The sequence below is a fragment of the Aulonocara sp. 'chitande type north' Nkhata Bay genome, linkage group LG3, assembly GCF_057382095.1.
Source record: "Aulonocara sp. 'chitande type north' Nkhata Bay isolate Kocher_YH1m ecotype deep benthic linkage group LG3, A_spYH_male_GT1.1, whole genome shotgun sequence".
Classification (NCBI taxonomy): Eukaryota; Metazoa; Chordata; class Actinopteri; order Cichliformes; family Cichlidae; genus Aulonocara; species Aulonocara sp. 'chitande type north' Nkhata Bay.
Window position 1 is genome coordinate 49,230,492 of NC_141346.1, and position 13,828 is coordinate 49,244,319.

At 40.9% G+C, this 13,828-nt stretch overlaps 1 protein-coding gene across 2 annotated transcripts; it reads left to right on the top strand.

The window, feature by feature from the left end:
- Positions 1-427: 427 nt before the first annotated feature.
- Positions 428-12,761, top strand: paip2b (poly(A) binding protein interacting protein 2B). 2 transcript variants are annotated; one of them, XM_086284627.1, is made up of 4 exons: positions 428-662; positions 9,723-9,889; positions 10,475-10,657; positions 10,746-12,761. In XM_086284627.1, the coding sequence occupies exons 2-4, from the start codon at positions 9,734-9,736 to the stop codon at positions 10,800-10,802; spliced, it is 396 nt and encodes a 131-aa protein (XP_086140753.1). In that variant the 5' UTR covers positions 428-662; positions 9,723-9,733; the 3' UTR covers positions 10,803-12,761. The 2 variants fall into 2 exon arrangements, with proteins under 2 accessions (XP_086140753.1, XP_086140746.1); XM_086284620.1 differs by lacking the exon at positions 428-662 and adding an exon at positions 4,002-4,189.
- The last annotated feature ends 1,067 nt before the right edge of the window (positions 12,762-13,828 follow it).

The following is a 13,828-nucleotide window of genomic DNA, read 5'->3' on the forward strand; positions in this document are numbered from 1 at the left end:
TAACAATGACCTTTTTAAGAGAGCTGTGGCCGAGAGTGCAGCCGAAATCGCAACAAAAATAACATAACAGTTTTATAAAGATATTTTAAACGGACAAACAGGACTGGATCTATTAAATAACATAAAGTCAGAATTACACGTGGAAAACCGGTAATTTCTTTATTTTATACATTATACATTATAGAATATATATTATAAATACAGCGAGCTTCATTCAATATTAGGAAATGTTAATTACAAAAACAATGGTGGAAAGAAAAAAAAAGCTGTAATGTATTTTCTTTAGTCGCGTGAATGGCGAGGTAGGGGCGGGCGTTTCTACACTTTTAGCCAATAGCGTCGTCAGGAGGCCTTGGTTGACGTAAACCTCAACCAATGGTTGAAGCGGGCAGCTGGACGAGCGCGACTACTGTTTGTTTTTTTCTCTCAACGTGTTAGCAGAAAATTTGTGGATTTAACGGGAATTTTTTTTCTTTTTTTGGTTAATAACGCAACCAAACCGAGCAAGGGGACAACCGCTGGTTTACCGAGTTGGAGTTTATAGGAAGATTTTCTTCACTGTGTGGTTTTCTTCTCACACCCAGGACCGGAAAAGAGCATTTTACCCCTCAAGACAGCTGGCTTGCGGCCCCCCCGCACCGATTTGCGCTTGAAGTTGAGTGGTGAGTGTTGGTGCGATAAAGGGGAAGCTACCTGTTTGCTTCATATCAAGAAATATAAAAAGAAAGCTAAACATGAAACAATATTAACCTTACGTGGTTAATTTTTTTTTACGCTAAATTCTCACTAGGCTGGCACTTCCTGCCTTCATGAGCTTAGTCTAAAAAGGAGTGAGGGGGCTGTTGTGAAGGTGGTAAAAACAAACTTCCACAGTAGTAACAGTGGCCTAACTACAATGTAGGGCAGCCAAGTTTATGAACATATGCAGTTTTAAAATAATTCTATTTTTAAATCACGCTAATTGACACAAAAGGCCTCATGTTGTCCATTATTAGAGTATTTTGAGCCGCATAAAATCAGTTAAAGCGTGTCTTCCCAGAGTGAAGCGCCAGAAGCGCGTTTCTCTCCGGAGCCACGCAGGCATTTGTCTCTGGGGTTAGTCAGGAGTACAGACAGAGGTGCTGTGTGACGGAGCTCGAGATGTTTGTGCACATGCTGCATTCAAGTGCTGCCCGATTTTTGATTGCCATCTATACTGTAGCTCTCAATGCTGACTAGCAAAATAGAACTAGCAGGTAGAATCTCAGTGTTGTGGTGCTTTTTTTTTAATGTAGCTCCTCTATCATGTCACAAAGACTCACGTACCTCTGCAGCAACACCACCTTTCATGTTTAATGGAACTAATTCCATGTAGGGTTTATACATTTCCCTAACAAGTGTACTGTCTTTCCCAGGAGAAAACGCGAATCCCTTTTTGGGTTGTATCTGGAAGGGCATCCGGGGTTAAAACAATCAGTAGCTTCTTCTTTATGCTGTTTAACTTGATTAAATTACAGCAGATATTGTTAAAACTGTCTCCCCCAATCAGACTGTTAATGTTTAGATTTTTTTTAACGAGTGTAAACTGCATTTGCATATACAGTACTCATTACTTAAAGCTGTGTATCAGTTACTTGTAATCTCACACACTGTCAGTTACTTATCCCATTTATAGACTACTTTCAACTGCTCCCTATATCTCCTACTCTTCACACTTACATCAGGCTAATTTATTTTAAGTGGGTGCTTACAAATATAACATCTCCCACATTCCCTTTACTAAATTTAATCTGTTTTTATTTGATTAGATATTTTACTGCTGTCCACACTGTTAGCAGTTTGAGCCAAACTTTTGTTTCAGCCATTTATTCACTCTGAATTCCTGTTGTCCTCGTGTCTCTACTCCTTGGGCACTTTTCAGTTCAGTTCAGTTCATTTTTATTTCAAACATTTCAAACATGTGCCTTCACAATCATTACAAAATATCATTCCATTTAGTTTACCGCTTTTCTCACCTGTTCACCTCTCATTTAAATTGTTACTCCTTAAATGTATAATTTCGGGGAAGCTGACTTCATTTTTACATATATCCTCTGGCTGCTGCAAAGATCTTCCCAGTGGTGACACTTGTACCTTTTTTCACTGCTTCCTGACAAAATTTTATTAAACAAAAACGTGAATTGAATTTGTTGATAATAAAGGATTTAAATTGCTTTTACAGCATGCCTGTTAATGTCCTGTTCATTGGCAGGCTAAGTGGTTTATACATCAGGGCGATCGTGGCTCAAGAGTTGGGAGTTTGCCTTGTAATCGGAAGGTTGCCGGTTCGAGTCCTGGCTTGGACAGTCTCGGTCGTTGTGTCCTTGGGCAAGACACTTCACCCGTTGCCTACTGGTGGTGGTCAGAGGGCCCGGTGGCGCCAGTGTCCAGCAGCCTCTCCTCTGTCAGTGTGCCCCAGGGTGGCTACAATGTAGCTGCCATCACCAGTGTGTGGATGACTGGATGTGTAAAGCGCTTTGGGGTCCTTAGGGATTAGTAAAGCGCTATACAAATACAGGCCATTTACCATTTTACTTTTATTTAAAAAAAGCCACATGCATTTTTTATTTTATTTTTGGAACCATTTTTTAACTGTTGTCAGCTGCTGTCACTCAATTAGCATAACGAACAGCAGGCCAAAGAAGAAAAGATGCCAGAGCTTGTCGTGACACTGGCAGTTCACTCAGTACGATGTGCTGAAAACAAGTCGCCCTTCACATTTGCTTGTTTCATTCTCAGGATTGACAGCAGAACAGAGAGGCTCCATGATTTACTGTGTATTTCAGACTGAATCCGAGCTGGATTCTGTTCAGTCTTGGCATTCATCCTCTAATCACACACACCATTAACCTCTGGGGGGAAAAGGAATGGAAACACTGTGGTGGAATTTAACCAGATGTTGTAGCTGCTTGGATAGGCGGAGCAATCTGTTTTATTGCATTTCTGCAAATAGTTTTTTGGACGATAAACAAACACCAGTTTTTATGGTGGTGCTTTGTTTTTCTCTCCGCATCCCTGCTTACATTTGTTACTGGTTTTAAATGGAGATCAATGTGTGCTGAATGTCGCAGTTTGCTCACTGACGTCAGCACTCAGACCTCTAAAGTTTAGCTGAAGTCATTACCATGGTATTAAAAGATATATTTACTAGCATCATTATAGGTTTTGTTGAAAGCAGTCAGCTGTATTCATGTGTTATGGATTGGAGGGAACCAATGCAATCCCTTTTCTCTCTTTTTTTAACATAACTTATACAACTACAAAATCACAATTTTCAAGCTCATGTGCAACAGATTTATTGCATTTGCAGATTTATTATGTTGAAAAGTGAAAAGTGGAGCTGCATAAGAATTTAAACATAATCTTGTGATGATTAGTTGTTTTTCAAAGTGGAAAAAAAAGTATTTATAGACCTTTAACTTAAGTAAGATTTATATTCCTATTTAAGAAGCTTAATAGTACACAGGCTGCACCTAAGCAAATTAACTCATGTCAAACGGCACCATTTAGAATCATATACATGAAATTATTGGGTTATAGTTATTGATTTGTTTATGTGTATATCTCTTTAATGTTAAAAGCTGTTGATTATTTTAATTAGATTTCTATTACTCAGTAGCTTGAGCTGTAATAATGCAAATCATTTTCAAAATAATAAGCAACTAAAGCTTCTAAATTAAATAGTATATGGGGTATGAAGTGCAATAATTGCACTCACAATATAGAGTGCATTGAAATACTTAAAGTACAAGTACATTAAAGCTGATTAAAGTAAATGAGCAAATGTACTCATTGTTACATTCCTACTGATCCTATCTGTGATCTCATCAAGTGGTAAAGAAGATTGTAAGATTAACAGTAGTCGACTCCAATAGCGTTGGTGGTGATGGGATTTACATTATTTACCCCGCCTCTGCTTTTATCTAATAGTTTGTCTGGTGTGAGGTACAAATTCCCACATTCCTGGCAGTAGATGAACGCCTCATCAGACCACATAACCGACCCAGCTTTCTAACGTTAGCGAGGTGGCTAACAGGATTTAGCTGACTGGAGCTACGTTGCATCGCAGCGCGGAGAAATCCCCACAGAAGACACGACGAGCTCGCAGTTTACTGACAGTAACTTTGTGTTACCCTACGCGTTGAGACACACAGCAGGAGCACAATGCCAGGTAACGGCGACCCGCGAACGGTTACACGTTAGAGCTTCGTCGTGTGTGCGTGTTTGCCGCTGCTGTTGTTCCCGGAGCTCAGCCTTGTTTTGTTGACCTGCTTCAGTGATGCTGCCATGCTGTAGCTGCGTGCTAGCTCATAGCGGAGCACACTTTGTTTGGCCTCTAGCATTCAAATAGAGACGGGGTTTGCCCCAGATGCGTGCTTTACCTGTTCTAGTAGCTTATTGTATATTTTCGTTTAATACGTGGTTCGCATTTAAGCCGTTTTAAGAAACCCACTTAATGACTTTAAAAGGAAAAAAAGAGCTTTTCTTTCACCCAGCCTCTACCCTTTGTTGTTGGTGGGGTAGCTTTCACCTTAGGCCCGTTCACTGACAGCGCAGCTGTGCGTTTCTGTCTGTTTGCAGCCGCTGGGAACTAGCCACTTCGCATTACCTCGACTGAAACTACCAAATCCTTTAAACCAACTTCCCAGGTATGCCCGGACACCTGGTTTAGAGCCGTTAGCAGGCTGTAAGCCACCGCGGCACAGCTCCTGTTACACACACGGACTGTCAGGCTACACGGACCGCTATGAAGCGGGTTGTTTTTGCATATCAAAGTCTTCATTGTGCACAGTTGGAACTGGACATGGCTGTAGGAGCTCCCCCCGCATTTGTCTCCCCGCAGGTTGGATGTCTCTGCTTGACATTCAGAGTTTATTTTTACACTTGCAGGTACACAAAGTATCCATTACAAACGGAGTCAAGAGGACTATTAAGCCGACATTTGGACATTTGAAAGGTTTCAGTGGTTATTTAGTTGCAGTTCCAGGGATCTGAAGGTGAATTTGAACGGCTGTTTCAGCTTGATTTTAAACCACTTTGAAAAATGTAAAAAATAGTAACTAAACTTATACTTTTGCAGTTTGTTTTTCCAGTTCGTTCCTTGCCTCAAGGGGGGAAAACTACTAAAAGTATTTTAAATATGTGGAACCAGTAGCTATTGCGTTAATAGAATTTCCCAAAGCCCTTCTTTCCTTAAAATATCCCAGTTTTACAGATCAGGACAAAAAAAAAAAATCAAATTCAGTAATAATCTTCTCCTTTTTTTTTTCTTCTTTTTTTTGATGACATTTTCCCCCTCTGACACAGAACAAAATTTGCTTTGAAAATGTCAAATGGTCATTAATTTTGCATATTTCCACCCACTCAACACAAAGTACATACAGTTTTCAGACTTAAGTTCTCACTATCACAACAAACAAGCCAGCAAAATGGTTTTTGTTTTGTTGTTTTTAGCTCATAGAAGAGTCAACCCCCCTCCCTTAAAAAACAAAACAAACAACAACAACTTAGAAATATGACATTGAGTTTATCATCCAGTCCAAAAACTTCTATTGCAGCTGATGATGATTGCTGTTCCAAGATAAAGCTGCTTGGATTCAGAAGTTGAACTCTGTCCCCTCAAACTTTCTGTACATTTTTGTTTTTGACCCCTCCCGTGTGGCCGGATTGCAGAACAGCATTTTACATTTCTACACTGATCTAGGCTTGCCTAACTAAATATTACATGGTAACCACCACATGGTTATGCAATGTGAACATGTTAAGTGCTATGTGCATCACATGCTGGCGAGGTCTTTGCACTCTTGTTAGTTATACTTCAGTGGGGGTGGGATGATGTCAGTGACTTGGCAACTTTTGGAAATTAATCTTAGAGGTGTTCTTACAAATTGAACTTTTTGGAGGTTTAGATCATGCATTCAGTATACTTTTTATAACCATTTGGCGTTTAATCTGAGAAGCTGGAAACATAACTTTCGTTTGATTGTGTGGGAAAAAATATCACCTGAGCTCTAACCTCATGGCTTTTACCTGCTTTTAGCTGTCTGCTTGCATACTCACACCCCTTCAGCGTCTCAACTGTTATTTTAAAGCTTTGGCTGATGGTAAGTCCGATTCATTACACAACACTTTATCGACTGCAGTAAAAGTGAATGTTAGCGCACAGGCTTCAAATGTTCTGCAACCTCTGTCTTGTAAATTTTTCCCTTTGTGTTTTGTTTGTTTTGTTTTTTCTTCACCTTGTTCAAGTCCCTGCTCTGCATCGTTAGACGTCTTTATCGTTGCCCACGGTTGGGCAGAAACAGACACACCTCTTCTTCTTAGTCTACTGACCTACTTAGATTATGCTTGTTTGTGTGTGCTCTTCTGAGGAACAGCGTGTCCGTCGAACGGCCGGCTGCTGCGGGTCACACTCTGCTTAAACATGTTTGTTTTGTTGTGCTGAGGGAGACGGGGACTGCAGGCGCGGGTGTCGCAGAAATATTATGGGCTGAATTTTGAAATGGGTGAAGTTTCTTTGAAGTCACAACACATTGCAATGAGTGAGTGAGTCTTCATCAGGATGACCTCCGGAGCTGTGAGCAGAGCTCGGTTGAGATCATCATTTTTCTATCCCCCCTCCCCCCGCTGCAAGGCTGCAGTTGAGTCATGACAAGTCTGTTGCATCTGGCTGGCACTCTGAGGATTATGTCATGATTGGGCATGTCTCATCATAGTGGCAATCCTGTGTGCGTAGAAGCAATCGCACAAATCTCATCAACTCACTGTCTTTTCTTAATAGATTATTGGATACTTGTGATCTCGCCACTGGCTTCAAGCTTAAACAGTGCTTATGACTGCAGAATATTAGGCTTAATTAATGAATTTAATCATCTGTTTTAAGTATCCCGTGTGAAAGAGGCTACACTCAGACACCCCTGTTGTTTTAGATGCCTGTTTTACAGCATAAAGGTGAAGCTGCACGTCTGAACCACAGACTACATACATTTTCACTGTTTAAGCAGGATTGACGAGCTCTGTGCTTTGACTGCACAAGTGCCATGCACAGATACAGATCTCTGTAGTAGCCAAGTAACATGGAAATAAAATACTAGAGAGAGTCCATTATGGACTAGAGAAAAACTCCCAATTCAGTGACTAGATTTAGCAGCGCTGAGGCCTGAAAGATAGTGTTTTGGGAAAACTGTCAAAGTGGTCACACCCATTAACCCCTATTTATTTTATTTATTTAAATGGTACAGTCTTTATGAAAGGACAGAGTATTAATAGAGTTGTTTTGGTGCCTGACTGTAAATATTGAGACATTGTGCTTTTAAAGCCATATTGTGCTTTTAAAGCCATATTGTGCTTTTAACCCTTGTATGGTGTTCGGGTCTGTGAGACCCGTGTTCAGTTTTTTTCAAAAGAAAAATTAAACAATTAATTATTTTTTTTTGTGTTGTGTTGTGTCTTTCCACTCACTCCACTTGATTATAACTGATTTATTTATAACATTTTATATAAAAGAAAAACGAGAAGCACATTAATTCATAAATGTGATCTAACAAAGGTAAAGGGAAAAAATTAACCATGTTTGCTGTTCATATGTCTTGTAATTGGGATGAAGTAAACATCTGTTGAGTAATTTAACATAAAATTGTTTAGTGTTAATTTGGAAAGCCAAAACTCTAGCGGGTCCACCAGACCCATGAACACTGGCTGAGTAACAAAAATACGAACACCACACAAGGGTTAAAGCCATCCTTAAGTGGCCACTAGAGGAACTGCTGTTTTCGGCACATCTTCATTGGCTTCATTTTTAAGCCCCGGGTGTTGCCAATTGGTGTGGACACAAATTTAGCATTGTACTCAGTTGTTGTAATGAGAATTGTTTTATTCTGATAAAATTCAGGCCAGGTGTGGATGCCGTGTCCAGTCTCGAGCTTTAGATGGAAATTGCGTGGTTATCCAGGGGCTGCCCTTTTTTTGAAGGAGAAGTAGGTATTTGGATGGAGGGGGAAAACCTGATGTGATGTCACAGTTTTTACTTTCACTTCCACAGTGCAGGTGGAAGTAATCATCTGCTAAAGATGTAGCTGGATGCTAGTACGTGTTCAGGGAATAGTTTTATTGCAGAGTATTGGTAAATTATTCTAACCCATTGGGATGTGATGATCGATAATAATAAAAAAAAAAAGTATCTTATTGCCAAAGGTGTGTACTGAACACAGATGTTAGCTGTTGTCTTTCTAATGACTCTTAAAGCAGCAGCACGGCTGTATTTTTACATTGCAAGATGCGGCCCTGTTACATGTGATGACTCGCTGCGTTTGGCTTGATTGAATCATGCGTAGGCCTTTGCTGACTGCAGAAAAATAACCACACACACGTTTGCGCTTCTTCACCGATCACGTCACTTGGGTTTGGCTTTGCCTTGTTTATATGGGACTTCCTTAGATACGCTGAGATAGCGGTTTATAAAGTCCTCTCTTCTGTGGATTTGATGGGACAATACTTGCACTGTTTATTTTTGTATTCATTATTTTCCATATTTGCTGTTTGTTAATGATAAAATTTAAGAAAAAAAGAAGTGTTAAGAGCAAAGTTGTGTACTGGTTCCATCCAGGTGGTGGGGGAAGGGGCTTATCTAATCATCCATCACTGTAACAGTGCGTTTATCTTTCTTTTTAGCCCACAAATGCAAGTCTGTTTTAGTTTTCCACAATTGTTGTGAACTGTTGTCACTGTTGCTACTTTGGTGTTGACTGGGTGTAAGGCTGGGGGTTAAATGATAGTTTAGTCTCATGTCATTACTGCGAAGTTAAAAAGACATGCATCAGCATCTCTGAGTAAGGATTACATGTTGGCACACAGCTGAGTACTCTGCTTCATGTCTCAGTGTTTATTTAACTCTTTTTTTTTTTTTTTTTTTTTTTTTAAAGTAACGTTGAGTTTCAAACTTTAGATGTAAACCCTATGTGGCTAGACGTTTTGGTGAACAGCTGTATTTAGTGGGGAAATAGGATTGACTTTAACATTTGGTTGTATTTTCTCTTTCATTGGTCTACACAAACCTGATTTAAAACTGGGTGTTTGTTTGGCTTGTGATAGTGCTGTATGTCTTACTGATGTCTCTCTGGACCCGGTGTGTGTGTGTGTGCGTGTGTGTGTGTGTGTGTGTGTGTGTGTGTGTGTGTGTGTGTGTGTGTTTCTGTGGCCTTTCACTGCAGCGCTGTAATTCACCCACCTGGAAAATAACTATTGATCAACGTCATAAAATGTCAAAGACTCTATTAAGTCTTCAGGCTCATTTGGGTGTTGCAGAAGAATGTTTTAGACATCACCGAGTAGGATTAGTCCAGGCAGGTGTTGCCTTTCAGTCTGTTTCCTACTCATAACCTGAGAGATGCAGAATTACTGTTCAATGGCTTTTTTTGTCTTTTCCTCCTTTATAAGCAGAGCGTCTTTAGTTACAGCTGGAAAACTGCTCCGACAATGCTGATTGAGATGCTGATGGTCAATTCGATTTGGAATCCCAGGCTTAAATAATGGAGCCTTGATTTTAAATATGATAATGTAAACTAACAAGAATGAGACCCAGCTGTGGGCTAGCGAACGGGAGTTGCGCAGCTTTGCTCTTCGGTTGTCTGATTGCGTGCATACTGTAGCAGGATGATCCAGACTGTTCGCTGACAGTCACACCTGTGCCTTCTTGTTTCACACAGAGCCAGCTGAGATGAGCGGTCCAGAGGTGGCTAAGACACCAGGAGGCGGAGCTCCAGAAAAGGAAGGGAAAGAGCCGGTTGCCAATGGCCATGCGGGAGAAAACAGTGACGCCAACCCGTTTGCTGAATACATGTGGATGGAGAATGAGGAGGAGTATAACAGACAGGTACATGTGACAAAAATGGATACTTTAACTCCTGAAGGTCCAACTCACTCTTTTTTTTTTTTTTTTTTCTTCTTTTCAGTCCATCCTGTTTTGTTGTTGTTGTTGTTGTTGTTGTTGTTGTTTTTGTTTTTAAACCTCACCATCCTGCAATCCCTCCACTCTTAATTTGAAAGTTTGATTCTGCCCTGAGCTGCTGGTGAAGTTGCTGTTGAGATAACATAATGCTTTATTCACCCTCAGGATGAGAGGCTCACCTGAGAACAGGTGGATTTATTGCTCATTTATTTGTCAACAGTACTTGAAAAACAATGTTTTTGGATGATATGCTAATAAAAAGAGTTATTAAAGATTAATTTAATGGTTAATTCTTGGCAGACTCGTACCCCTCTCCCCTGCCACTAATGAACTCTGATGCCTATGCTGCATCAGATACAAGGTTTCTTACCGAGAGTTGAGCATTTTTGTCAGCTTGTGACTTAAGCGTGAATTTGTAACGTCTGAACGTTTCCACGCCTTCACTTATTGTTCCACTTTACTGCTTATCTTATTATTTATCATTTCCTTTCCTGTGTCATTGTCTTGCAGGTAGAGGAGGAGCTGTTGGAGCAGGAATTCTTGGAGCGCTGCTTCCAGGAGATGTTGGAGGAGGAGGACCAGGATTGGTTCATCCCTTCGCGCGACCTCAACAACCAGGGGGTGGGGCAGCTGCAGCAGCAGCTCAACGGCCTGTCGGTCAGCGATCACCACAACAACCTGGAGGAAGTGGCGGTGAGTCAGATGCGTCTGATTGCGCTGCGCTCACTTTGTCGGTTCTTGATAAAATGAGTAATTTTATTCTGTTTCCTTCTCTCTGCAGAGGAAGAGCATCTTGAATCCTGAAGCAAAGGAGTTTGTCCCGGGGAAGAAATACTAGGAGTCCCCCTCACCCCCATGGAGCCTCAGCACGCACGCACACACATGCATACACAAACACACTCAGACACATGCACCAGTCCTCTCATATTCTCAGAGACTCTGGCGGCCACGGCCGCACACACGCTGATCCTCACACGCAAGCATGCACACGCACACACTTGAAGTCAGTGGCGTGCTGCCAGGCCCGATTGGGGGGTGGGGGGTTTTCTTTTTTTTTTTTTTCTTCAATCTTTTTATTTCCTGTTTGTTTCTTGTAAACTGAGGGACATTGGGGATGGGTGGGAGAGGGGGTGTAGTACCAGCTCTGCCCTTCTGTGGGCGCTAGCTCATCATTGCATTTCACACCACGCTGTTGATGTTTACAGAGCATGCAGATCTCAGCAAGTCCCTTGAAAAATAGGCAGCTACTTGGGAGTGATGCCAAGACAAAGTCTAAATTCCAAAAGTTTAGTCTTTTTTTTGTTTCAGTGTTAATTTGTGTCTAATTGGGTGAACAAAACAAACAAAAAACACATTTCCAGCAGGTTGAAGGTTACTATGTTGCTGAGGTCAGAAGGATGAACATTTCAGGGGACTGCAGCGGGCTTCTGCCGTTGCTCTGTAAAGCCATCACAGTAACCCGTTAGCGTTTGCTCCTACGATGTCCTGTGACATCACGGCTCATGTTTATCTAAACGATGGATGGTTATTTGTATCTGCAGCGGCTCTGTTCCAAACCACGTGCAAACCCCTCAGCCCTCTCTCCCTGCCGGTTGAATCGATCCGAACGCTCATGGATGGGTGGCATCATGGAGAAGAACTTGTTTTCCCAATTTGTGTTGACATCCATGCTTATTTTTCATCAAGTATCCCAATCATGAGTTAAATAAAGGAGTTGAATAAAATTGTCAAACATCAAACTTTTTTTTTTTTTTTTTTTTAAATCTTTTAAAAACTCAGTCATCTTTTTGTGTGTGTGCACAGCTTTAGTTCACGGCTCAGTTTTTGTAAGGTGTTCATCCTTCTTACGGGGGCGGGGGGTACTTGGTCTGGAACGCAGCCACTGCCTCTTTCTGTCAGCTTGGTTTGTTTAGGATCAGATAAAGTGTCCATATCCAAATCGGGTTTTTCAAATAGCATCTCATCCTTCCCCTTATTTTTCCTTCACATTTTTTGTTTTTGAGGATGAGGCTCTCTACTGGGTATAGTAGCCTGTGGTGTCCATTTAGTCCTGTTGGTAGGAGGAAGCAAGTAGGGAGAGGTGATTGTATCGCCATGGGGATGGCAGTATGGAGGATGTGGCGGTCAGTATTTAATCCTTGCCGGTCTTGTCCTACCCTAGGAATCTGACTTTTTGTTTTGAGGAAGTTCTACTTTAAATCTTTGCGGTCTAGAGTTCAAAGTGTCTCTCCCTGATGCGAGTATAATATCCATTAAATCGTGAGCCAGTAGGAAAAAGTTACATGTGACAATACTCTTCAGGAAATCCAGATTCCTATCACCAGTAATCCTGAATTGTTTCTTTTTTTCTTTTCTTTCTCTGAATCTCAGCCATTTTGGCTTGAACGTGGACGTAGTATTGTCCCAGGAAAAGTAAGATCTCGTGTATTTTTGTGGTAAGCAGAGATTATTTACATTGTGTTTCAAAGTATCTGACAGGTAGTGCTTCTGTCCACTCATGCTGCTTTCCGAGGTTTCTGTGAGAGACGGTGAAGCGTGGGTTTAAAGGGGAACTTCCTCAGTGTTGGACCACAGATGTCAAATGACACCCTGGTGACGCCGTTAGGAATGTCCGCCAGGTGGATTGTACAACATGAAATCATTTTTGGTGATTTTCATTTTCTTTTCTTTTTTTTTTTGAGTTGTGTGATAGAAGCCGTTAAAAAAAAAAAAAAAAAAAAAAGAAAATAAATAAAAGTGTATGAATTTCAAGATAAACAAAAATGATGAAAAAAGTTGAATAAAGCAGCTAAAGACATGTTTTGTTTGCTTTTCTTTTTCTTTCCCCCTTTTCTCTTAATCTGTACACACACGTGACTTTTCCTGTGATAATTCTGAACAGTCCAAGAAAATCATATCGAAAATGTTTCACAGCTGAGTTCATTGTAAAGGTTCTTATTTCAAAGGTTCAGGACGATATTCACTTTCTTTGTCTGTGAAGGTTCTCAGTCATCCAGGTCATCATAGTCAAAGGAGCTTGCAAAGAAAAGCGTCTGGACTTCTTTAAGTTGCTTGAAGACGTTTCACCTCTCATCCGAGAAGCTTCTTCAGTTCTAAGGTCAAATGGTGGAGAGTCCCAGATATAAACCTAGTGGGAGTGACCCCCCACAGAGGGACAAAAGGACCCCCTAATGATCCTCTAATCGCCTGAGCCAAACTTTCTTTCAAGTCTGAGAGCGTGGAAGTTGGATCATAACACGGATCGATAAGTGAGGTCAACGTACGTGGCCAAGTTAATGGGAATGTGCCGATGAACTAAACACTCGAGAAGTCGGAGCTACAGGGAATACTGAATAAAATCAAGATTATTAAAGTTAGAATAACATTTCAGTGGGAATTCACAGATCGTTATCGCTTCAAATGTCCGCTTTGCTCTTACTGTGAACTTCCTCGGGACTGCTCCGTGTGAGCTATCGTCCAAGATATTTATGAGTATTCGTATTCATTCCCTCTGGAGCTTTGGATCATATCACGGGATCTTTTTCAGCGTGTGGTTTTCATTATATTTCTGTTTATAAGTCCAGCTGTAGATGGATACCGCTGAAAATGAGCAGCTCCCAAATGTGCAGCGGTTGCTTGGTCAGCCACTATTAGCTTTTAATTGCTTAAAAATGATCATCTATCTAGACTGACTGTTTGCTAACAAATGGCCAGTTTTTGGTTACATAAGCGCAAACCTTTCTACTAAAGCTGCGACTGCTTAAACAGCGCGACGCTCAACTCCAGAATATGTTTCACTGTCACTTACTCTCAGTCGTTTAAGCTTGTCTTTTATTTTTTGCACAAAGTACCTTGTCTAAGAATATATTTGTTTTGTTTTCGCAT

What these genes read in the sequence shown, in the direction of transcription:
- paip2b (XM_086284620.1), top strand. An exon ending in AGGAGGAGTATAACAGACAG is followed by an intron (nt 9,890 to 10,474) that starts GTACATGTGACA and finishes ATTGTCTTGCAG; the next exon opens with GTAGAGGAGGAGCTGTTGGA. An exon ending in ACAACCTGGAGGAAGTGGCG is followed by an intron (nt 10,658 to 10,745) that starts GTGAGTCAGATG and finishes TTCTCTCTGCAG; the next exon opens with AGGAAGAGCATCTTGAATCC.